A 26,976-nucleotide genomic window follows, 5' to 3' on the forward strand; every position below is an offset into this window, starting at 1 on the left:
GTGGGTAGCGCTGCTGCCTCACAGTTAGGAGTTCCCTTCCATGTGGAGTTTGCATGTTCTCCCCGTGTCTGCCTGGGTTTCCTCCGGGCACTCCGGTTTCATCCCACGGTCCAAAAGGACTTGTCGACCTCATCCAGGCAAGTCAGAGTCGGGTGGAAGTGGACAAAGCTCACCTGGGGGGTGTCGAGGAGTAGAACAGAGCGAAGCTGAGGAGAATTGAAGTGATTGTGCTTTACAACCTTTGTGGACGGTAACTGTAAATAAATCAGTTTTATTTGAGCGCCACTTGCGTCTGTGCAGTTGTGTCGGGGTTTAGGGCTCTCTGGTGCCCACTACTGGTTGACATGCAGGTTAGGTGCATTGGCAATTCTAAATTGTCCCTAGTGTGTGCTTGGTGTGTGTGTGTGTGTGTGCCCTACAGTAGGTTGGCGCCCTGTCCGGGGTTTGTTTCCTGCCTTGCACCCTGTGTTGGCTGGGTTTGGCTCCAGCAGAGTTAGGATATAGCGGGTTGAATAATGGATGGATGGACATTTCATATAATCATTAGAAGATGGAAAATGTAGAAAGTGAGCATTTAAAGTAGTTTTCATATTTCATATAGCGCCCTTCATACAGGCATTAGAAATTCTGGTGAAAGAGAAAGTGAACATATAAAGAAATGTATATATTTTATGTAGCGCCCTTCATATTAATGTATAAGGCAAAAGATAATGTTTGCAGATAATGACTTTATCGTATTTGTATAGCACATTTCATTTCATCGTTAGAAGATAAGCCAAATGTAGAAACTGAGCATTTGAAGCAATTTTCATATTTTACACAGTGCCTTTCAAGGCACAAGGGGAATGTAAGCAAAAAATTATGTTTTATATACAGGTAGTGTACTTTAATCATTAAGGACAAGGAGGAAATAACCACATAAAGCAGTTTTCATTATTCATATAGCGCCTTTCGTGCAGGCATTAGAAGGTATGGAGACAGTGAGCATATAAGGAAATGCTCGTACTTTATATAGTGCCCTTCATATGCAGCAGGCATTAGTATAAATGGCAAATGAGATACATGAGCAGGTGCTGCCTTTATTACATTTTATAGAACGTACTTCATATAATCATTAGACAAGAAGAAGAAAGTACAACGTAACCACATAAAGCAGTTTTCAGATTTATAAAGCAATCTTCATTATTAGAAGATATGGCGAAAGTATTAATTGAGCGTTTAAAGACATTTTGATATTTTATATAGCGCCTTTCATAAAGGCATTATAGTATTTAAAGCAAACGGAGAACATGAGCAAATAATGACTTTGTTACATTGCATTTCACGTACTTTATATGGTCATTAGGAGATAAGGAGGAACTAGAAAGTGACAATAGAAAGATAAGAAACGAAAATACGGGTGGCAATTAAACATAATAAGGTGTTTAGCAGATGGCAGGTAAAAAAAAAAGGGAAAGTGAGAGTCGAAAACTCCGTTCAGTTACCGTTTTGTTCATTTAAACGTTGAGGCAGATGAAAGAGTGCAGTTAAAGTGCATGCAGCAACACAACATGAGCGGCCCATTATTGTATGTGAGGGACGGTGACAACCGAACATAGAAATACGACCGGGGTCCATGTCCAAGGGTCAGCGGTGGTGGCGGCATCGCACTCAAGCGCTACAGTATATAAGTTAACATTCGTCATGGTGGCAGGTAAGTGAATAAATGATTATATTTGTATATCGTCTAGGGGAGGAATCAACCAAAGGATTCAAATGAGTTGATTCGGTTAAACGGTAAATTCAGAAATGCGCGCATCATGCATTCACAAACCACTGGCATCAGCCATTTCTCCGCACATCCTTCTATATAAAAGAGGTCGGGATTGTCCCGTGAGTGCTACGCAGGCGCGGAGTTTCACACACGCCCCGTCCATTTTGCAATGCACGATGGGAATTGTAGTTTCGTTTTTCCAGGTAAAAGATGATTTTCTACTCCAGACTGTGCGATATCTTCTTCTTCTTATCTTACTATATAAAAGCGGACAGGATTGTCCTTCTGTCCCGTGAGTGGAAAGCGTAGCAGTATTCCGCCTATCACAGACTTACTACTTGCAGCTTGAGGTACGAAGCGACGCGATGTGAGCAGAGTTCTGGTGATCCCATCGTTCCCTTGCTTTTGTGTGCGATGCGCTGGAAAAATAGACAAAATGATGTCTCTGGAAATAATTCATGTTGATGGAGTTCAAATGCCTCACCGTGTAGTAAATATCAAGGTGGGGTTCAAAAGGGTGACCTCAATATAGAAAAAAAGTTTAAATTTCATCACAAAAATAACAGAAACTACGAGTATTAAAGTAATACCGCTCAAATGCAATATAACCAAATTAATGGAGTTTGAATAAAATATCAAATTGATCTACATATTGAATTGCCTTAAGAAGTGGTCAACTTAAAAGTCGGTCGCCTTAAAAGGCGGGTCAGTCTAGTTTGTGTTAAACGGTGTAACATGAGAAGGATAGTAATTACCCGAAATCCGGGTCCCGGTTAAATCCGTTTACTAGAACATTCGAGTGCCTTCGTTGAGTGTTTTTTTTTCTGTACTCACCACCAGCAGAAAAATACAAAATTGAGAAAAGGGGCTGCGAGGGATGGCTGAGAGTTGTGTACCGGTACCGATCTGTGCCACCTTCACCCACCTCTGGAGGTCTTTACGCTCTTGAACCGAGCAGGTGCTGCTCCAGGACTTTGGATTGATTGGGTTTGGCACGGGCTGAATGGAATGCAAATAACAAGAAACACTGAATGGAATCGAGTATCCAACATGGCGCAAGGTCATTAGAGGATCGACTGCTGTCCAGGGTGCTGAAAATGATCTCCACATGAACAAACAACGTACTGTGCCATCTTGTGAACTGCAGACACAGGGGACCTCAGTGGACTATGGGTCTGTACCACGGATCTTCTTGAAGTCCTTACCTCTTTGATTTGGTCATGGATGTGCCGAGTCGGGAGATAAAAGACCAATGCCCCCGACCAGTGCAGGCTTTGTGCTGTGTGGCACCAGAAAAGTGGAAGTAGACAGGAAGATGGAAAAATGGAGAAGGGCTTGGGAAACTAGAGGACTGAAGACAAATAGGAAGAAGACAGATGATATGAGGTTTAATGGTGACCAGGGGGTGGCACTGCTGCCTCACAATAAGGATGCCAGGGTCATTCCTGCATGGAGTTTGTGTGTTCGCCCCATGTCTGCACGGTTTCCTTCCACAGTCCAAAGACATGAAGGATAGGTGGTGTGATGGATGACATGCATGGGTGGGTGTACCGGCTGGGAAGGAGGGCAGTTCCTTAACCAGGCAGGAGGCATGCCCTATGCCACTCCGGGAAAGGGAGCGAAGAAAGCCCTTTCTTGCCCAAAATATAACCAGAGGATGCCAACGCCAGGGTGAATACACAGGCATCCCGGCTGGGTTAGATCCAGGAGCAATACCTCAGGCGGGAGGCCCGTATAATGGAAGGACTGGGGAGAACATTGGATCCAGTACATTACTTCCCCCAGAATGCTAGATGGCAGCTCTCCTGAATTGCAGCAGTGCCCCAGATTCTCACAGGGCACCATGGGACTTGTAGTTCTTTATCTTAGATCTGTTGGGAACCGTGTGTGCCGCCAGGGGGTACTGGGAAAATGGAGGACAACAACAACAACATTTATTTATATAGCACATTTTCATACAAATAATGGAGCTCAAAGTGCTGAGGAGCCATATGGCATTAGGTTTCCAAAGTGTTGGCAGACCACGTGGGCAGAAGAGCAGAAGCACTTCCGGGTTGGTCAATATAGAAGGACTTGCTGACCTCATCGAGGCAAGTCAGAGTCGGGTGGAAGTGGACAACACTCACCTTGGGGGTGTCAAAGAGTAGAACAGAGCAACACTGAGAAGAATTGAAGTGATTGTGCTTTTAAGGCTTTGTGGAAGGTACCTGCACAAATAAATCAGTTTTATTTGAATGCCACTTGCGTCTGTGAAGTAGTGTCGGGGTTTTGGGGCTCTCTGGTGCCCCCTACTGGTTGACAGTAGATGGGTGACTCTATTTTGGCCCAGGTCTGTAAGGGCATTCAACCTGCAATAGACTGGCACCGTGTCCAGCCTTGTGACCTTATGCCTGCTGGGATAGACCCTTCTCAGGATTAAGTGGGCTTAGAAAATGGTATGGTGTGGTATGGTGATCAAGAAACAGAGATTAGTCTGCAGGGAGAGCTGATGGAAAGAGTGGAGAAGTTTAAATATCGAGGAGCAGTGGTAGACAAGAAGGAGAGAAGACTCACAGAGTGCAGTGTGAATGGAACAAATGGAAGAAGGTATCAGGAGTGCTGAGTGATTGAAGAACTAAGGAGAGAGTTAAAGGGCAGGTTTTTAAAGATGGTGGCAAGACTAGCAATGAAGAGGAGACATGGGCAGTAAAGGGAGAACAGCAGAGGAAGAAGTTGTGGCAGAAATGAGAATATGGAGATGGATATGTGGAGTTACAAAGAAGAACAGAAAAAGAAAAAAGAGACAATCTGAGGTACCACAAAAGTGGAATGAACATTTGATGAGGAGAGACCATGAAGATGCCATCAAAAGAATGATGGGAATGGGAGTCCAGCAGAAGAGAAAGCGAAGGAGGACAAAGCAGCGGTGGTAGGAGAAAGTCAAAGAAGATCTGAGAGAAAAGAGCCAACTGGGGAGGAGGTGCAGGACTGAGCTGAATGGAGAAGATCTCACATACAAGTGGGAAGAGAAGAAGAAGCTGAAATTTTAATTGGAATTGCATTATGGTGTAAAATACTCTCCCAGGATAAAGCTCACTATGAAAGGCACTATATACAGTGCACTCCATAATGTTTGGGAGAAGGACACATTTTCATGCGATTTCCCCCTCTACTCCACGGTTTAAAATTGCAAATCAAGCGATTCAGATGCTGTAATGATGGCAGACCTTCATGTAAGGGGATTTGCAGACACACACAAACACACACATATACACATATATATATATATATATATATATATATATATATATATATATATATATATATATATATAAGGAGGTGCTTGATCACCTGTTTCTGATTACACTTCCAGACGGGGCAGCACAGTCGTCCAGGCCGGCTCAGGGACCCCTGCAACACCCCAGATCCCAACAGGGCTGTGGAGAACTACATCTCCCATGGAGCCCTGGGGGAAACTGAGGCACCATTGTCAGCCAGGGAGGCTGGCACCAAGTGTCCCAGGGGAGGTACTGAGAAGTCCATGGTTGCTGCCCCTGAACATATGTAGAAGGGGCGTCCCGCCGGGCATGGGACCCGCCACAATATATATACAGTATACATATATACATACAGTGCATCCATTATATACATTATAAATATATATATATAAATATATATATATATAAATATATATATATATATATATATATATATATATATATATATATATATATATATATATATATATATATATATATATATATATATATATATATATATATATATATATATATATATATATATATATATATATATATATAGTATATACTGTATATATATATATATATATATATATATATATATATATATATATATTTTTTTTTTTTTTTTATATATATTTATTTTTATATATATGCGGAAGTGCCGGTTGCATCCCCGGAAGCACTCTGGGTGTCCCTGCTCCTCTTCCCCCCAGCACTGTGTGCCGGAAGTGCTGAGGTCCAGGACTCCAAAGGCATAGGGACACCCCCTGGCGGTGGCCCCCAAAGGTACCAGGGCTGTCGCCCCCACATGGTCTGGGGAAGGCATAAGTGCCATCTAATATAATTATATATATATATAAATATATAACCCTAACCCTATATATATATATTATACATAAATATATCCTCCTGCAACATGGAGGTGCCCCGAATCCCAGCAGGGCCTCATGGACTGGAGTTTTACTACACAGCCCTGCTGGATACCATGGGGACCGCAAGGGGACGCTGCAGGGAGGCCCAGGGATTGCTATGTGCACTATAACCCAGAAGTACGTCCTAATCACAGGGACAGAAGAAATGACGTACTTCCGGGATGAAGAAAAGGAGTTTTCTCCTGACCCGGAAGTGTTAATAATCACATGGACTGAGGGACAGAAACACTTCCGGGTCAACAGGTATAAAATGCTGTGGGAAATCCCAGGAGCTGAGCTGGGTGGAAGGGTGGCTTGTATGGATTAATTACTGTGTATTGTTTAATGAGTATTGTGGAGAGGAGGGTGCTTTTTGCACTGTTGTTTATTAATAAAGTCAACTTTTGGACTTTTATCTGGTGTCTGACGTATTGTCCGAGAGTTCAACCTGTTGGTCACAATATATATATATATATATATATGGAAGAGAAGGTCTGTGATACGGTTTGCATATTTGCAGCTGGAGATCCACAAAGGGAGAAAATGAATCGCATATCAAAAATAGTTTTTTATTCATGAGCTTTCAACCCCTGCCAGGAGTCTTCATCAGAGGATAATGCTTAGACTTACAAGAATCAAAGGCAATATATAGCAAAAAATTACGTGTATTGGGGAGGTGGCTAAGTCAGTGTGATCAGGAAGGGGGGTATTGGGTGTAAAGTCTTAATAATTATGAAAATGTTCTTCTTAAAAAACTCTATTCAGAATTGTCCACACCCATTGTAATACAAAGGAAACAAAAATGAATGAAAGACGCTATCTTTTCCATCTTTTCACTTCAAACGGCTACTCAAACATTCATTAATCGAAGCCTATACAGAAGACGCCAAAAAACCCAGCAAACAATTGACTTGAATCAGAACCCTCACCCCAGCTGGCACTCACTCCCTTATCACCACAAGGTGTCTGAGGGTGCAGCGCACATCCTGGCCAGGTCAGGCTTCAGAATATTACACAAAGCCACGAGCAATCTATATATATAATAATATATGTATATTCCAATGTCTGTCACTTTTCATGAGATAACTACTTAATGGATTTAGATCGATTTTTTTTCTACAATTTGCTTGAACATTCCAGTTGATTTTGAACCTTCCTTCGAGGTTTGATCCCTTCTTCCCCCCTGGCCGGGATGCTTATCTGCCTATTAGGAGTCTCCTGTCCAGATAAGGAACCATCCCCTCTCCAGGCCGGGATGCCCATCCAGCCAATGTGGCATCTACAGTGGAAGCATCAAGAACTGGGAGACCAGTCAGAGTGGAAGGAAAGCTGAAAGGGGCAAAGTCCTAAGATGTCCTTAATGAAGACCCTGCTGTCGGGGTTTCACTGCTCCAATAAAGGTGACGCAGGAGTGGCTTGGGCACAATGCTAGGAAGGTCTTTGAGTGGCCCAACCAGAGCCCAGATATCCAGAACACCTCTGGAGAGACCTGAAAATTGCCGCCCACCAATGGTCTCCATCCAACCCGACAGAGCTGGAGAGGACCTGCAGAGAGGAATGGCAGGAAATCCCCCAAATCCAGGTGTGTCAAGCTTGTTGAGTCAGACTAAGAAGAATCAGCTAAGTAATGAATAAAAGGGACTGAATACTTGTGTCTGTGGTATATTTCAATATTTCATTTCTAATAAATTAGCAAAAACTGCTCTAAAATTCTGTTTTCGCTTTGTCATTCGGAGGTTTTAGGTGTTGCTAGGGGAGGGAAAAAATACATTTTAATGATGTTAACCCTTTCTGTTTTTATGGGAAAAATTATTTTGTGAGATATTCTACCTTTGGGGTGTCTAGAAAGCTCAAAAATCCATTCAATAACCAACCCGCTATATCCTAATTACAGGGTCACGGGGGTCTGCTGGAGCCAATCCCAGCCAACACAGGGCGCAAGGCAGGAAACAAACCCAAGGCAGGGCGCCAGCCCACCACAGGGCACACACACACACACACACTAGGGTCAGTTTAGGACCACCAATGCACTTAACCTGCATGTCTTTGGACTGTGGGAGGAAACCCATACCGACACGGGGAGAACATGCAAACTCCACACAGGGAGGACCTGGGAAGCGAACCTGGGTCTCCTAACTGCGAGGCAGCAGTGCTAACCACTGCGCCACTGTGCCGCCCAGCTCAAAAATTAAAAAAAAAAAAAAAAGATCACTATTATTATACAATAGCTGCCAAATACTTCAATCTTTATGAGTGGTGCGCACAGTCCAGAAGCCCCCATCCCATTTTTACTTGTGTGTTTCACGGACTTTATGCCAGTCTCTCCAGTCTGCACTAATACCAGCACGCCCAGTTCCAACGGCTGCAAATGTACCTGTGCTTTACAAAGACAGCTGCATATATATGTACTAGTAATAGGATGTCAGGGCTGAAAGGGTTAATAATAATAATAAATTTTATTTTTATAGCGCCTTTCCCATCCTCAAGGCGCTTATTAGAAGAAGGCCATGACATAACAAACTGTGACAAAAGTGAAAGAGTTCCAAACACTTTCTGAAGGCACCGTTACCTTCCTCTCGAGTTCCCGTCTGTGACCATTCCGATTGGCCCCCTTTGCATGAATGCTGTAACCACAAGTGGGCACCACTGAGCCCCAAACCCTCATTCATTTCTGATTCGTTCCTTTTGGCCGCCGCCTTTATCCAAAGTGACTTACAACATTTGAGATACAATTGGTTCCATTTCTTTAGTTTATCCAATTGGAGCACAGGTGGGTGAAGTGACTTGCTCGGGGGCACACCCTGTCAGTGGCAGGATTTGAACCCACAACCTCATGGTATGAAGTCCAAAGCCTTAGCCACTGCACTACAGACACAGTAATGCCCACACCCACTTCCATCTCAAATATTCAAATACTCAAATCCCCCTTCGTTCTGCAAGAGCGTAGCCCACTGCCCCCCAACACTGACTCAGTTAAAGTAAGACGGTGGGCTTTCTTTTAAAATCAACCCAGGAATTGCCTCCAGTCTCCTCTCCAAGTCGTCCAAAGTAATTTGGGCTTGTGTAGTAACCAGGACAGTCTTCCCCTGGCAGTGCCCTCTGGTGGTCCCCAAAGACCCTGATAGGTTCGCATTTTCCCATGTAGGTGTCCAAATCTGATTTAGCCCCGAGGAACACTGCCACCTGGTGTGTGGGGGAATGACCTGCTCCTGGCAAGTCCATTCTCCCAGACCTTCCATTATGGCCTCCTGGCTGGATATGAAACCTTCCGTTATTGCCATCAGCATGCCTGTCCTTCCTCCTGGGCACCCACAATGCCATCAGGTGCCAACACTACCAGTGCAGGTATCTTCCTTTCTTCTGCTGTTCCATCCCATGTGGTTTATTTTCTGTCTCCAACCCCCTCGCACCCGGAGCCACCCCATCACAAGATACGGAGAGCTGGCGTCATACCCAGTGTGGCATCGGCCTTCTAGTGAAATCTGTGACTCCTTTTCTCCTTTCTTCCCTCAGAATTTTGTTTTCTTCTTTAGGAATTCCAGATAGCACAGGCAAGGCTATTCAGCAGCAAACGGCATGACTGCTTTCAAAGTGCCTGTCAGCAAAGCCCCTCGTTAGCTGTCAACGGCCGCTTTAAGCGGGTCCGGTGGCGAAGCAAAGCAGACGGAGAATCAGTCCTGACATGTATGACGTGCGTCGGGGCTCACTTGTTAGCACTCTACGATTTCAGCTATGCTAGACATTCAAACACTTGGCACCGGTAGCTGCAGTCTTGAGGAACGAGCCGTTCAGTGCTGCACGGGAAGGAGCCACACGGGTCGCCCTCTGAACACTGCGGATGTTTCCTACAAATAACCCAACGGCAGCGGCTCGAGGACACAACGCCAGGAGGGACGGTGCCCTCCATTGCTTTTGTTCTTCTTGAGGAATGAAAATTATTCCGGGGTCAACTCTTGGTCATTTCTCCTCTTTGATGACAGCCCTCCTTCATCCTTTGATTTTTTTTTTATTTTGTTTTCCACATTTGGTCTGGTCGGTGATATCTGAAGTTTTGTGAAAAAATATTTGCCCCCCCCCCTTACCCCCCAAAACGCCTTCCTCTATTTTTGCTTCTTCATAAGACTTCATGGTTTCTGATCGCCAAACTAATTTCAGTAGAATACAAAAGCCAACCTGGGGAAAACACAAAACATACACCCCGCACCGGCCACTTTATTAGGTACACCTGGCGACTCCCGGGTCGGACACCCCACTCGCCTTCAGAACTGAAAGGAATTCTTCATGGCGTAGATTCAACAAGGTGCTGCCAACATTCCTCAGAGATCTGGGTCCATACTGACATGACGGCATCACCGCAGTTGCTGCAGCTTTGACCCTGCGCTACGAGAGCACCGTCGCTCCATCACTTTCCACCCTAGAGCTCCTTCCACTCTTTTTACTGGGACCACCTCCTCCTCCTCCTCCTCCTCCTGACCAGTGGCGTAATTCGAGTTCGTGCTCATCGGGGCGGGGCGGAGCTTCAATTTGCCGCCCTCCAACATATCTGAATATGTTAACCTACTTAAATAAAAATTAAAATGACGTATACATAAAAATCAAGATACATTTTGCATAGATTTATTCATATATCGAGAAATAGCAATAATTTTTCTCATATAATTATTTATAAGCATCAACTAGACAAGAATATAGCATAGACCGATAAGCCATGTTCTGATTATTAGTTTAATATAATTACGCTGTGAAAACCAAAACCAGTGTGGTGTACAAATGATAGGTGGAGATGTGCAGAGCAAGAACGCATTCGGATTGATAACGAAACAAAATTATAAATTGTAAATTAGTTGTTTATCTTCCTAGAAATAATTATCAGTGTAATGTTTATTGTTTATTTTGGTTATCAATATATAAAAGGCCAAATACCACGGACTCACTCATCATGGAACCTCCCGAACTATGAGGACTTGGGACTTGAAATTTGGAATGTCAGTTCCCCTTGGCCCATAGGTGCTCGCTAAGAAACGGTTTTAAAAATCTCGTGGTCCAAGCGCATTCTGTCTGTATGTCTGTCCGCTTTTCACGAGAGAATTACTTAACGGATTTAGATCGGGTGGTTTTCTATAATTTGCTCGAACGTTCCGGTTGATTTTGCGACTGCTCTCATCGCGTTAAGTACCAGAGCTCGCTTGAGGTACCGATGTATTTACGGCTGTGGGCCGAGAGCAGGGGGGCGGGGCCTTCCTCATCCGCTCGCCAGCCTCTGTTCGAGTGTACGTCTCGCCACGTGTTGGAGCGCACCTTGGGGTCCGTGTACTTTTTGGTACTTGAAATTTAGTTTCAGAAAATATCATTTTAAAAAAAAGAAAAAGAGAAACGTATTTGATTTTCTACTTAAAAGGGTAAAATGAAAAGCGCAAAACAATTACTTTTTTCCTTTTGTTCTTTCGCACATCAGAAATGAAAAATGCAAGAAACTATTGCAAGAAATTATTGCGTGAAACTCTTTTTCAAAGTAAGTGTTTCTCACACCACAACCAAACCTTTATATTACGTAACACAGTCGTCTCAGGGCACACACACACACACACACACACAAAGGACAATTTAGAATCGCCAATGCACCCAACCTGCATGTCTTTGGACTGAGGGAGGAAACCCACACAGACACGAGGAGAACATGCAGACTCCACGCAGGGAGGACCCAGGAAGCGAACCCAGGTCTCCTTACTGCGAGGCAGCAGCGCTACCCACTGCGCCACCGTGCCACCCTCCTTGATTGTTTCTTTTTCCTTAATTAGCAACCAAACAATAATGAAATCCAAAATGAGCCAAACCCGGACCAGCAAACTGTGACCATCATACAATATCTGAACATAAAGAAAAATGACGGTCTCAGGAATGTTGATCTTCTCAGGTCCACGTAACATTTGACTAGAGCTCTTAGAAAAGAGAAAATCAACAACTTCAGAAATGTCTGCTGTTGCACAACGAGAGCAGCAACAAGCCATGAAATTAAAGAACAAGTTTAATTAACAACAAGACTTGGCTCCTGATTAAGCAGTTGGTTGGAGTGAAATTGGTTGGAATTTGAGGCCCTGACTTAGCTGGTCTTCTGTCGACTCCCTCACCTCACATTTCATTTCTGTTTGGGTGCCAAATAGTCAATTAAAAATAATTCCGAAGAAGTTAATTAGCAGGTCACTCATTATTAAGAAAAAAGATAGAATGAAAACCTGCAGCCACGGAGGCCCTCCAGGACCGGAGTTGGGGATCCCTGTTTTATACCAAATGAAGTTTCCCCGATGTTGTCTTTAATTAGTTGTGTTAGTGAATTAAAAGAGTGGATGGATGAGAACGACTTGTCTTTAAACAGAGATGTGAATTATTGGAGGGAATGACGGCGATCACAATAATATTCTGTCATCATTTAACTCAGTTGGAATCCCCATTAATTTTACTGAATCAGCCCACAATCTCCGAGTTATCTTTGACTCTCGCATGCCATTTAAAGAGAACATTACAAAGTTGTCCAAATCAGGTTTCTTCCATCTTAAAAATCATGGGAAATGAAGAAGGTGTTTTCTAAATAGGTGGGATACTGAGACATTAATTCCTGCATTTATCTTTAGTAGGATTGACTACTGCAATGTGGTGTTCACTGGATGTTCAAACTGTTCTTTATTCAGCCTCCAGTTAATCCAAAATGCTGCTGCAAGAATTATTAAAAGAACTAGAAAATACAAACACATCACTCCAGTTCTTAAATCCTTACACTGGCTCCCGGTTAAGTTTAGGGCAGATTTCAAAATCCTCCTCTTAACATATAAAGCATTAAATGGCTGAGGTCCGGCTTACTTATCTGAACTTATCCTGACTTACAAACCTGAGCGCACATTAAGATCTCAAGATGCCGGTCTGCTTAGGATTCCAAGGATTAATAAAATAACAGTGGGAGGTCGAGCTTTTAGTTACAGGACCCCCTAAAGTGTGAAGTGCTCTGCCAGCTACTATAAGAGATGCCCCTTCAGTCTCAGTTTTCAAATGCCAGCTGAAGACTCTCCACTTCAGTTTAGCACACCCTGACTAGAGCTGCTGATTAGATCCAATTCAATAGATCCAATAGATGGTGCATCACAAACATCTGTAATAATAAAATGTGTTGCATTTGTCATTCCAACAGATGGCACATCACACATATTATCACTGCTTTTACGAATCCCATTCCAAATCCACCTTAATAAAAAGAATGTGTATCTCTATATCTGTGTGTCCATCTGGTTGCTATGTGTCTGTCATTACAAAAGAGGATGCATCACAAACATTTTGTATTAATAAAAAGCAGCCCATAATAAAAAGCATTCCAACAGATGGTGCGTCACAAACATTTTGTATTAATAAAAAGCAGCCCATAATAAAAAGCATTGCAACAGATGGTGCTTCACAAACATTTTGTATTAATAAAAAGCAGCCCATAATAAAAAGCATTGCAACAGATGGTGCTTCACAAGCATTTACACTTCTTTTATGAATTCCAAACCAATTGACATATAACAGAGACATATGCACTGCATTTGTCATTCCAACAGATGGTGCATCCCACATCTTAGTGCTGCTTTTATGAATCTCATACCAAACCCACCTTGTTAAAAGTGTCTCTGTGACTGTATAGCTGTGTGCCTAACCGGTTGCCGTGTCTCTGTCATTCCAACATATGGCGCATCACAAGCATTAGCATAATCTTTATGAATCCCTCACCAAATCCACCTAGATAAAAGGATATGTATCTTTATACTTATGTATCCATCTGCTTTGCTTGTCTCTGTCATTCCAATAGATGGTGCATCACAAACATCTGTAGTTATAAAACGCATTGCATTTGTAATTTCAACAGATGGCACATCAAAAACATTATCGCTGCTGTCATGAATCCCATACCCTTAATAAAAGGATAAGCGTCTGTGCATCTGTGCCCCTGCCCGGCTGCTGTATCTGTCATTACAACAAAGAGTGAATGACAAACATTTGTAGTAATTAAATGCGGTGCATTTGCCATTCCAACAGATGATGCATCACAAGCATTAAAACTGTTTTTATGAATTCCATACCAAATTACATATAACATACATATTTATTTCATTTGTCATTCCAACAGATGGTGCATCCCACAACTTAGCATTGCTTTTATGAATCTCACACCAAAAACACCTCTCTGTGTCTGTATATCTGTGCGCCTATTCAGTTCCTATGCCTTTGTCATTCCCACAGATAGTGCATCACAAAACTTTGTAGCCATGAAATGCATTGCATTCGTCATTCCAACAGATGGTGTTTCACAAACATTAACACTGCCTTTATGAATTCTATGTCAAATGGCAGATGACAGAGACATATGCATTGCATGTGCCATGACAACAAATGGTGCATCACAAACATCTGTAGTTATAAAATGCATTGCATTTGTAATTTCAACAGATGGCACATCAAAAACATTATCGCTGCTGTCATGAATCCCATACCCTTAATAAAAGGATAAGCGTCTGTGTATCTGTGCCCCTGCCCAGCTGCTGTATCTGTCATTACAACAAAGAGTGAATGACAAACATTTGTAGTAAGAAAATGCACTGCATTTGCCATTCCAACAGATGATGCTTCACAAGCATTAAAACAGCTTTTATGAATTTCATACCAAATGACATACAACATACATATGAATTCCATTTGTCATTCCAACAGATGGTACATCCCACATGTTTGCATTGCTTTTATGAATCTCACACTAAACCCACCTTAATAAAAGTGTCTGTGTCTGTATATCTGTGCGCCTATTCAGTTTCTATGTCTTTGTCATTCCAACAGATGGTGCTTCACAAACATCTGTAGCAATAAAATGCATTGCATTCGTCATTCCAACAGATGGTGCATCCCACAACTTAGCATTACTTTTATGAATCTCACACCAAATCCACCTAATAAAAGTGTCTCTGCATATTTGTGTGCCTATTCAGTTGCTATGTCTTTGTCATTCCAACAGATGGTGCATCAAAAAAAAAATTGTAGCAATAAAATGCATTGCATTCGTCATTCCAACAGATGGTGTTTCACAAACATTAACACTGCCTTTATGAATTCTATGTCAAATGGCAGATGACAGAGACATATGCATTGCATGTGCCATGACAACAAATGGTGCATCACAAACATTTGTAGTAATAAAATGCATTGTGTTTGCCATTTCAACAAATGGCACATCAAAACATCATCACTGCTGTCATGAATCCCATACCTTTAATAAAAGAATTTGTGTCTGTGTATCTGTGCCCCTGCCCGGCTGCTGTATCTGTCATTACAACAAAGGGTGAATGACAAACATTTGTAGTAAGAAAATGCGCTGCACTTGCCATTCCAACAGATGATGCTTCACAAGCATTAAAACTGCTTTTATGAATTTCATACCAAATGACATACAACATACATATGAATTCCATTTGTCATTCCAACAGATGGTACATCCCACATGTTTGCATTGTTTTTATGAATCTCACACTAAACCCACCTTAATAAAAGTGTCTGTGTCTGTATATCTGTGCGCCTATTCAGTTTCTATGTCTTTGTCATTCCAACAGATGGTGCTTCACAAACTACTTTTATGAATTTCATACCAAATGACATACAACATGCATATGAATTGCCTTTGTCATCCCAACAGATGGTGCACTGCACAACTTAGCATTGATTTTATGAATCTCACACCAAACCCACCTAATAAAAGTGCCTCTGCATATTTGTGTGCCTATTCAGTTTCTATGTCTTTGTCATTCCAACAGATGGTGCTTCACAAACATTAACGCTGCCCTTATGAATTCAATATCAAATGGCAGATGACAGAGACATATGCATCGCATGTGTCATACCAACAGATGGTAAATCACAAACATTTGTAGTAATACATTTCATTACTTCAAATGTTTGTTATGTGCCATCTGTTGGCATTACACATGCAATGCATTTTATTGCTACATGAATTACAAAATACATTTCAATAGATGGTACACTGCAGACCTTAACTCTGAACATGCTGAGGTCTGTGCTGAATTATTTAGATTAAACACCATTTTAGAAGAAATACGCAATTATGCATAGCAACCAGACAGACAGACACGCACACACACTTGGTCTTTTATTAAAGTGGGTGGCACCTTTCAAAATAGGTTTGTTCGCCAACGAATGCAGAACAGAGGTGACCAGTTAAAACAGAAAATAAAAAGCAGCATCTAATAAAAATGATTTGATGACACGCATCATAATTAAAAGAGATGACGCTGCTCAGTTTATTTAGTGTCGGGTGGCTGAGTGGTTAGCTCAGGGTCTTTTGCTCTCATCCTAGTCCTGACTGTGGTCCACGTGGAGTTCCCATGTTCTCTCTGTGTGTCGGGGCTGTTCTTCGGGTGCTCCAGTTTTCCTCCCACACATTTGTGCCTTGACTCGAGTGGCTCTGTGTGTGCGTGTGTGTGTGTGTGAGAGGGTCCTGTGGCGCCCCCTCTAGGGTTTGATCCTGCCTTTCACCCGACGGGCTCTCACGAATTCAGAAGGTCCTTTTGTTTCTAGTGACTGAAGCCTTTGTCCTCACAGTTTGGCTCCTTCTCAGTATCAGTAATGTTTTGTAAAATTCACATATGCATCTGTCGTTTAATTAAATCAAGAACATTTTTATTTGACTTCATGCTTGCCAAAACATATTTGCCACTGACTGTCCGTCCTCATTCTGTCTGAGGAGGTGTCACTGTCCATGGCCCTTTTACAATGGCAGAGGGGCAAAAGCTGTTCATGCATCAATCATTTAGTCCAGTTAGCTTGATGAAATCTTTCTGCATTTTCTGATCACACCAGCCTGCTGCCCCTTTCAATGGTTATTTATTAAACAAGTGGTGATGGAGAAATACGCCTCAACATGGAGGCTTCTGTTGTCTGGCACTGGCAGCTGCTTAAAGGAAGTGCAGGGCAAAAAAAAAAAAAAAAATGAAAGACACGCAAGATCATCAAATGTGCTGAACCCAGTGTAAGGTCAAGAGAGTGGAGCCTAACCTGGCAGCACTGGGCTGAAAGCAGGAAAACAACTCTGAACCAGGTGAGAGACCACCCGGGACCCACAAACAATCACCAGTCAGCCTGATGCACAGGTCTTTGGGATGTGAGAGGAAAATGAAAGCCACATTAGCAGTAAGGAGAACATGAAGAAGCCACAGAGAAGAAGAATCGGCCAGCGATGGGGAATCCGTAAAGGGCAGCAGTCCTAATGACTGCACCACACTCTGTTATATTCTTATACACATATACAGTCATATGAAAAAGTCTGGGACCCCCTCTTAGCCTGCGTAATAATTGACTCTCCTTTCAACCAGAAAGATCACAGTGGTATGTCTTTCATTTCCTAGGAATATCGGAGCACTGGGGTGTTTTCTGAACAAAGATTTTCAGTGACGCAGTATTTAGTTGTATGAAATTAAATCAAATATGAAAAAGTGGCGGTGCACAAATGTGAGTCCCCTTGTCATTGTGCTGATTTGAACGCCTGTCACTGCTCAGTGCTGATTACTTGGTATGATGAGCTCGTCAAGCCTTGAACTTCATAGACAGGAGTGTCCAGTCATGAGAAGTTATGCAGGGGTTGGATAGTCCAACAAGACGATGACCCAAAACACAGTTGGAAATCTATAAAGACATTCATGCAGAGGGAGAAGTCCAATGATCTGGAATGGCCGTCACAGTCCCCTGACTTGAATATCATGGACAATCTATGGGATGATTTGAAGCAGGCTGTCCATCAAATTGAACTGAACTGGAGAGATTTTGTATGAAGAAGGTCAGAAATACCAACATCAGAGTCCAGACACTCATCACAGGCTACAGGAGGACAGCGTCGAGAGGCTCAAAGGAGCAAAAGGAGGCTCAGCTAAGTATTGATGTCATATCTCTGTTGGGTGCCCACATTTATACACCTGTCTAATTTTGTTATGAAGCATGTTGCATATTTTCTGTTAATCCAATAAACTTCATGTCTCTGCTGAAATCCTACTGTGTCCATAAGGCATGTCGGATATTAAAAGGAAGTTGCTACTTTGAAAGCTCAGCCGATGAGAAACAAAAATCCAAAGAATTAAGAGGGGATCCCAAACTTTTTCATATGACTGTGTATACAGACACACACACACAAATTTATATACATATTTATTTATTTACAAAGTATTTATTTATTTAGAACACTCTGGACGAGTACATATATATATATATATATATACATACATATATACACACACACACAGATATAGATAGATAGATAGATAGATAGATAGATAGATAGATAGATAGATAGATAGATAGATAGATAGATAGATAGATAGATAGATAGATAGATAGATAGATAGATAGAAAGGTACTATATAATAGATCAGGGGTCCTCAGTCACAGTCCTGGAGGGCCACAGTGGCTGCAGGTTTTTGTTCTAACCCGGTTGCTTAATTAAAAAACAATTTTTGCCAATAATTTAATTTCGTGCTTTAACTCTGCCATGTCAGGTCATTCTCATATCCTAGTTTTTCTTCCCCTTTCTAAGGATATCATCCTAATGATTTGAAGGCTAAAATGGAGGAGTAATTCTCAGCCCTTCACTTTTTTCTCTTCACTTTCCTTCCAAGTATTAAATTAAACCCAAATAGTGCATGATAAATACACACAGATGTGTAAATGGTAACAAGCTAAATGGAGAAATGCTGGTCTATTTTATCATTTGCATGTCATTGTTAATTAGTAGACGTTAAAAACAAAGAATAAGCAATAAGGGTTCAAAGTCTTAATGAGCGAGACAACTAAAGTGAACCAGAAGTGTCACTGGAGCAGTAAGCGCTTCTTATTTAGCAACTGGGTGGGAGCAAAAAGCTGCAGCCACTGCGGCCCTCCAGGACCGTGATTGAGGACCCCTGTAATAGATCAATATACAGACAGAATTGAAAGGCACTATATGATAGATAAATAGATATGAAAGGCACTATATTATAGATAGATAGATATAAATGAAAGGCACTATATGATAGATAAATGGAAACGAAACGCACTATATTATAGATAGATAGATATAAATGAAAGGCACTATATAAGATAGATAGATAGATAGATAGATAGATAGATAGATAGATAGATAGATAGATAGAAAGGCACTATATGATAGATAGATAGATAGATAGATAGACATGAAAGGCACTATATAATAGATAGATAGATAGATAGATAGATAGATAGATAGATAGATAGATAGATAGATAGATAGATAGATAGATAGATAGATAGTTTCACACTCCAACACATATACATCAGGGGTCAATGTATGACCTCCTACCCACCTGCAGGTCTTTCTAAACAAACACCTGAATTCAGGGCCGGATTTAGACTTGATAAGGTCCTAAGCTATTTGAGACATGGGGCCCTTTGCTCACTCGGACAATTTGTTTTGGGGGCCCCCAAGAAGGCGGGGGCCCTAAGCTATAGTTTGTGTAGCTTACGCCATGCATAATAAGAAAGCGTTTATTTTACAATAGGTTTAAAAAGCGGATGATCAAAAACTCGTTAACGGAACTTGTACACTTTTTCATAATTTCAAGAGTTTTAAACGTGTCATTGTGCGATTTTGGTTATATTGTAACTTTGTATTAGGAATAATTTCTGATGGGTGATTTGGGATATGACATAAATATATATATATAGCTGTACAGTTGTGATTTTAAAAAGCACAATTCTGGTTTAAGGTTCGTAGTCCTCCCCACGATCACCCCTAAAGCCACCCACCCCAAGTCAGACTCCGCTGATGCTTGTAGATGTGGGAGGAAAAAGTACAAGAGACGAATTAGTTGCACATTCTGCAGAGGCTGTGCCACGCGGGACTCGTACCCAGTATTCCTCGCCCGTGACTGCAATCCCCCATACGCATGTGCGCGCGCGTGGATCACTTTGTGAAACTCCAATCACCTGTCAAATTCACTTGCATTTTCGCATCCCGTTTTGTTATGTCGCCCTACACGTCACCACGCCACAAAACCTTCGTCTATCCGTTCGTTTCCTGCTGGGTCGAGTGCTGGCTCCGAAGCGGATCCTTACAGCATCTGTCTTTGTGCAAGAGAACCCCGAACGCCATGTGTGAGAAATAGAAATCACCAACAGGAACGCACTGAACTCCAACTTAAAAAGCCATTATTAATCAGGTCCGTATTAAAATAAAAAGCCCACATGGGATCCAAAATGTTATTCCGCTTTTTTTTTTTTGCAAAGGCTGTCCTGGATTTGATCCTGCCTTGTACCTAAAAATGTCGGGATTGGCTCCGGTCCGGCGGGAACCTGTGTTGCATAAGCCGGGTGTCAGATTATTATATTGTGTGATACACGAATATACTTGAAATAGTGCCATGTATGATCACTCTACGCCTCTTCCAGCGTCTACTTAACTCAATTCAATTTCTTTGTTTTTCGTCCCAAGAGGGAAATTCTGCTTTCCAGCAGCTTTTACCAAAGAAAACACACCATAACATTAAAAACACATCAACAAAACCCAGCCATAAAATCTAATAAAGCTATGAGCATGATTCTGATGGTGAACCCTTAGATCAAACATATCACACATAAAATTTAAACCAACACTGACAACTTGACAGATGATTGTTGCAAAGTCAGGTCCCATTAGGCACACCCGCACCTCCACTTACAAGACAAATCTGGAAAGTCCTCTTGCGCACAACAGCTCTCGTGAAGAATCGAGTGGAAGTGACCAGGCAGGAACCGGCGTCCCGATTCGTACGATTGTCACCAGACTGTGACAAGACAGCGGACCATCGCGGGCGGTATCGCCTGCTTACCTGACACAGAGCGCACGTTACGGTCATCACTACGCCAATGGTCCTTCTGCAAATCAGCGCTGCCATCTCGTTCGCACTTCTAGGATTATTCAAGTGTAATTTATCCAGGTTGTCCTCTTGTTATGGTGTTCCAGGTTTAGTTTTTCCCTCTCAGTGACACTTCAAATCACTCGCCGCTCCGTAGCCTATTTCGTAATTATTAAACCCACACGGCTTTAACTTGGCGGCTCTTGGCGACTTCTAAGTAATTCTTCTCAATCTTAAGGCAACTCTTCCTGCTGAGCTCGTTGCCTCGGGTTGGTCACTAAAAGGGTGGATGGTGCTGTGACATTTTAAAGCTTACTTTCCACTTTTTTCGCGCCGAGGACACCATGTTGCTGCATTTATAAGTTTGCATACCAGCAGTGCGTCAGAGTAGCGGCTCACCCACCTTACATTTCTTAAAGGGACAGACTGCCTCGTTCTCGAAAACGCACGAAAAATCCCGAGCTGCGCCTGCTGAGTGAGATCGGGGTCGAGTCACCGGGCAGGCGTGAAGTGTCTGTGACATCGCGAGACTTTCTGATCGCTACAATCGGGATCGGCGCACCTGTTTGTCTGTCTTGGTTTTCTTCGTCGAGCCCAAGAGTCGTGCGGCCGGCCAATCCAAAGCGTGCGCGTGCGCGTGCGTGGGTGAGCATGTGAAGTACTGGCGTCCAGTCCCACGTACACTCTTTAAAAATAAAGGTGCTAGAGTGGTGCCATAATGGAACCGTTTATGGATCCCAAAAGAACCATCCATTTGAAGTCCCAAAAAGATTCTCTTTTTTTAGAACTTCTTCTTCTTCTTCTTCTTCATCTTCTTTCCTCATTTCTTTGTGGGGTAGATGTGTTGGATCACCTTCTCCAAACAGTTTGCTCCTGCATTTTGAAATCTTCTCTCCTTTGGCCTCCCTCGCTTTCTCTTCCCTTATATGAAAAGATGGTATCAGAGGACTTTTGCTGCATACAATAACAAGAGGTTAAGTTCCAGTTTTCTTTATCTGTAAGTATCCTGCTGGATAGTCTTTTATACATTAAAGATTTCTGTTTTGCTAACATATTTAGAGTCTTCTCAAAGCCCAAAGACACAATTCCATATGCAGAGGACCCTTCTCAGAAATAGATGGTTCTGGGTCAAGCAATGGTTCTAACTGGAACCACACAACCCAGTAGAGTGCACTTTAGCAACTATTATTTTGAAGAGTGTATGAATCTCAGCAACCCGGAGTGTCCACCCTGGAGCTGCAAGTAGGTGGAGTTGACTCCAAAAGGTGCCAAAAGAGTCTACCTGCAGACCTCCAGAGCTCTGCACGGCTTGCGGGAGACAAATTATGACGCTTGCCAATTAAGCCAACCCCAAGTACTTGAGAAGAGAGGGAGAGGGAGAGAGACAGAAAAAGAGAGGGAGAGAAAGAGAAAGAGAGAGAGGCAGACTTCTGATCTTCTTTCTCCTTAGTTCACTCTGTGTTCGGACCATAGAGTGTGTGTGTGGGTGTGTATATGTATATATATATATATATATACACAGTCCCGTTGATGACATCACTTCCGGGTACCCTCTGATGACATCACTTCCGGTCTCCTCTTGCCATTTTCTATAAACACCACCCTTTAATCTGTCGGTATGATTAACTGTTATGATTTTGATCACCCTTTTTCAAAACTTTTCTTTTCAAAGACGATCGCTGGACATTATATGGGGACATTTCCCCAACTCTTATTTTTGTCTCTGAGGTTGTTAATTCCTACAATATATATATATATATATATATATATATATATATATATATATATATTATAAAAGATAAAGCAACAGACAACATAAATGTTTGGGGTTTTCCGGCCCCGTATATTGCAGATTATCCACAATAAATTCAAAGAAAAGGTGGTCAAATTATAAACAAAACAGTTCATATGCGCGACGCGGCGGCCATTTTATAGAGGAGGAGCCGGAAGTGGAGGAATGCTGGGAAGGAACCGTGAGGGAGGATGGGACTGCTGACGTCAGGAAAGATGGCGGAGGAAGGGCGGAAGTGGACGACCTGCGGGAAGGTTATGATGGCGGAGCGTCTCTTTTCCTGGAAGACAAAGGAGAAAGGTTAGTACCCCGCTACTCCCTGCCGGCGAACGTCTTTCGAAGCGGTTTAAGATCCGTCCGCGGTCTCCTACTCGCGCATGCATGACAATATATGTATATATATATATATATACTGTACATATACAGGGGGTCCTTGGGTTACGACACAGTTCCGTTCCTACAACCGTGATGTAACCCGAATTTTGGAGTAAGTCGAAGCACACCCGAGGCTAAGTCACTTACCTATCCTAACACCTTTGCAGAATCATAATCTAGAACCACAACTAAGCTACAGAAAAATGAAAAGGACATAAATATATTGCACTGTACACTGTACCGTAGTAACACAAAAAATTACAAAAAATGAGCGTAAAAAAATTCCTTACCTTTATTCCTTCTGAACTCTTTAAAATGTCTAATTTCACTTCCATCGTGATGGCTTTCCTCTTCTACAAAGCACTACCATCTGAAGACTCTGACTTTCGTTTAGGAGTCATGATAAGGGCCACAAAGTCGCCAAACAAAGCCACACAAACGGAAAACTTCCTCCATGCACAACAAAACTAGTTCGCCCACGTAGTCTGTAAGTATGACGCTAATGGCGTAAGCCAGCGTTTCTCAACCTTTAAGTATTTGCGACCCGAGTTTTCATAACAGTTTTAATCCACCCCCCAACATTTTTTTGAAATGTAGACGCATATTTTATTTTACCTACTTAACTTTTATCACCATTTATCTAACTCTGTATTTATTGTTTTAGTATCAGAATGTAGTTTAAGTTCATTTGTTTTGGTTTCAACAGATGTTTTTTTCATATTTTTGATTCTTGTTTTCTTTTTTTCACATCTTTGCACCCCCCCTTTTTGTTACTTCACGCCCCCCCTAGGGGGGTCCACCCCACAGTTTGAGAACCACTGCAATAGATGGTGCATCATGCACATTAGCACTGCTTTTACAAATCCCATACCAAATGGGATATAACAGAGGCATATGCATTACATTTGTCCTTCCAACAGATGGCACATGACAAACATTTGCAGTAATAAAATGCATTGCATTTTCCATTCCAAATAATGGTGCGTAACTCAATGCATTGAAGTTTTCATTCCAACAGATGGTGTATTAGAAACATTAACACTGCTTTTACCAGTGGCATAAGCCAAAACACTCATGTCTCAATTTTTTAAGTTTTTATGGGAGTGAGCATTGTAAACTCAAAACATTGTATGTCGAAATGTTGTAACCTGACGACTCCCTGTATATATACTGTATACATATATATATATGTATATATGTATGTGTATATATATATATATATTTATATATATATATATATATATATATATATATATATATATATATGGGTGGCACAGTGGGTAGCACTGCTGCTTTGCAGTTAGGAGACCCAGGTTCACTTCCCAGGTCCTCCCTACATGGAGTTTGCATGTTCTCCCCGTGTCTGCATGGGTTTCCTCCCAGAATCCAAAGACATGCAGGTTAAGTGCACTGGCGATTCTAAAAATTGTCCCTTGTGTGTGTGTGTGTGTGTGCGCCCTGCGGTGGGCTGGCGCCCTGCCCGGGGTTTGTTTCCTGCCTTGTGCCCTGTGTTGGCTGGGATTGGCTCCAGCAGACCCCCGTGACCCTGTTTTAGGATATAGCAGGTTGGATAATGGATGGATAAATATATATATGGTCAAATGAAAAGTGTGGGTACTCCTCTTAATTCTTTGGATTTTTGTTTCTCATTGGCTGAGCTTTCAAAGTAGCAACTTCCTTTTAATATCTGACATGCCTTATGGACACAGTAGGATTTCAGCAGTGACATGAAGTTTATTGGAGTAACAGAAAATATGCAATACGCATCATCACAAAATTAGACAGGTGTATAAATGTGGGCACCACAACAGAGATATGACATCAATACTCAGTTGAGCCTCCTTTTGCTCCTTTGAGCCTCTCGACGCTGTCCTCCTGTAGCCTCTGATGAGTGTCTGGATTCTGATGTTGGTATTTCTGACCTTCTTCATACAAAATCTCTCCAGTTCAGTTCAATTGATGGACAGCCTGCTTCAAATCATCCCATAGATTGTCAATGATATTCAAGTCAGGGGACTGTGACGGCCATTCCAGGACATTGGACTTCTCCCTCTGCATGAATGTCTTTGTAGATTTCTAACTGTGTTTTGGGTCATTGTCTTGTTTGAATATCCAACCCCTGCTTAAGTAACTTCAACTCTGTGACTGATGCTTGAACATTATCCTGAAGAATTTGTTGATATTGAGTTGAATTCATCTGACCCTCGACTTTAACAAGGGCCCCAGTCCCTGAACTGGCCACACAGCCGCACAGCATGATGGGACCTCCACCACATTTGACAGGAGGTAGCAGGTGTTTCTCTTGGACTGCGGTGTTCTTCTTCCGCCATGCAGAGAGCTTTTTGTTCTGACCAAATAACTCCATTTGTGTCTCATCAGTCCAAAGCACTTTGTTCCCAAATGACTCTGGCTTGTCTAAATGAGCATTTGATACAACAAGCGACTCTGTTTGTGGCGTGAGTGCAGAAAGGGCTTCTCTCTCATCTCCCTGCCATAATGATGTTCTGAACTGTAGCACGATGTACAGATACACCATCTGCAGCGAGATGTTCTTGCAGGTCTTTGGAGGTGATCTGTGGTTGTCTGTCTCCATTCTCACAATCCTGCTCATATGCTGCTCCTGTATTTTTCTTGGCCTGCCAGACTTGCTGGGTTTAACAGCAACTGTGCCTGTGGCCTTCCATTTCCTGATCACATTCCTTACAGTTGACACTTGTAGTTTAAACCTCTGAGATGGCTTTTTGTAGCCTTCCCCTAAACCAGGAGACTCAACAATCTTTGTTTTCAGATCTTTGGAGAGTTGCTGTGAGGATCCCATGCTGTCTGTCGCTCTTCAGAGGAGAGTCAAAGGGAAGGAAGCACAACTTACAATTGACCACCTTAAATACCTTTGACCACTCATGACTGGACACTCCTGTCTATGAAGTTGAAGGCTTGACGAGCTCATTATACCAAGTAATCAGCATTGAGCAGTGACTGGCATTCAAATCAGCACAATGACAAGGGGACCCACATTTGTGCACATCAAGTTTTTCACATTTGATTTCATTTCATAAAACTAAATACTGCGTCACTGAAAGTCTTTGTTCAGAAAACACCGCAGTACTCAGATGTTCCTAGAAAATGAGAGACATACCACTGTTAGCTTTATTGTTGAAAGGAGAGTCAATTATTAGGCAGACCGAGAGGGGGTCCCAAACTTTTTCATATGACTGTATATATATATACTGTGAGAAAGGCGCTATATTGTACTCGACCCTGCACAGACTGACACAGAGTCATGTGTAAAATCGAAACAAGTCTTTTATTTTCTTCAGCTGGAAGGCACGTCTTCCCTGTGAACCCCCTAGCCACAACATAGTCCCAAAGCACTTAACCCACAACACACAATCCTCCACCTTGGCGGCTCCACCATTCCTCCCAGGCAACCTCGTCCTCTTCCTCTTAATTCTGGCTCCTGAGTGGTGGTTGCCAGCCCCTTTTATAGCCCACCCGGGAAGTGCTTCAGGTGCTTGATCAGCTGTTGCTAATTGCACTTCCAGGCAGGGCTGTAGAGGTGTCCAGGTTGGCTCTGGGATCCATGCAGCACCCCCTGGCAGCCACCCCAGATCCCCACAGGGTTGTGGAGAACTCCATCTCCCATGGAACCCTGCGGGAAACTAAGGCACCATTGTCAGCCAGGGAGGCTGCCACCAAGCGTCCCAGGGGAGGTACTGAGGAGCCCGTGGCTGCTCACCCAGAATATAAGTAGAAGGGACGTCTCTGCTGGGCATGGGACCCGGCCGCCTGCCACAATACATATATATATATATATATATATATATATACACACACACTCTATGGTCCAAACACAGAGTGACTAAGGAGAAAGAAAATTTCAAAGGGATAGTATATATATTTGTAGCTAGAGATCCACAAAAAAGGCGAGAAAATGAGTCAAGTATCTTAAAATAGTATTTTTTATTCCTAAGCTTTTGAC

At 42.4% G+C, this 26,976-nt stretch overlaps 1 protein-coding gene across 2 annotated transcripts in view; it reads right to left on the minus strand.

Moving 5' to 3' along the window:
- Positions 1 to 21,282, minus strand: part of LOC120532289 (ADAMTS-like protein 1) — a 447,743-nt gene extending 426,461 nt beyond the window's left edge. For both annotated transcript variants that reach the window (XM_039758167.1, XM_039758166.1), the window contains exon 1: positions 20,804 to 21,282. In XM_039758167.1, coding sequence (XP_039614101.1) covers positions 20,804 to 20,869 — 66 coding nt within the window. In that variant the 5' untranslated portion in view covers positions 20,870 to 21,282. The remainder of the gene's footprint in view (positions 1 to 20,803) is intronic.
- Positions 21,283 to 26,976: the final 5,694 nt, after the last annotated feature.

Source organism: Polypterus senegalus, chromosome 7 (genome assembly GCF_016835505.1).
Source record: "Polypterus senegalus isolate Bchr_013 chromosome 7, ASM1683550v1, whole genome shotgun sequence".
In the NCBI taxonomy this organism is placed as follows: domain Eukaryota; kingdom Metazoa; phylum Chordata; class Cladistia; order Polypteriformes; family Polypteridae; genus Polypterus; species Polypterus senegalus.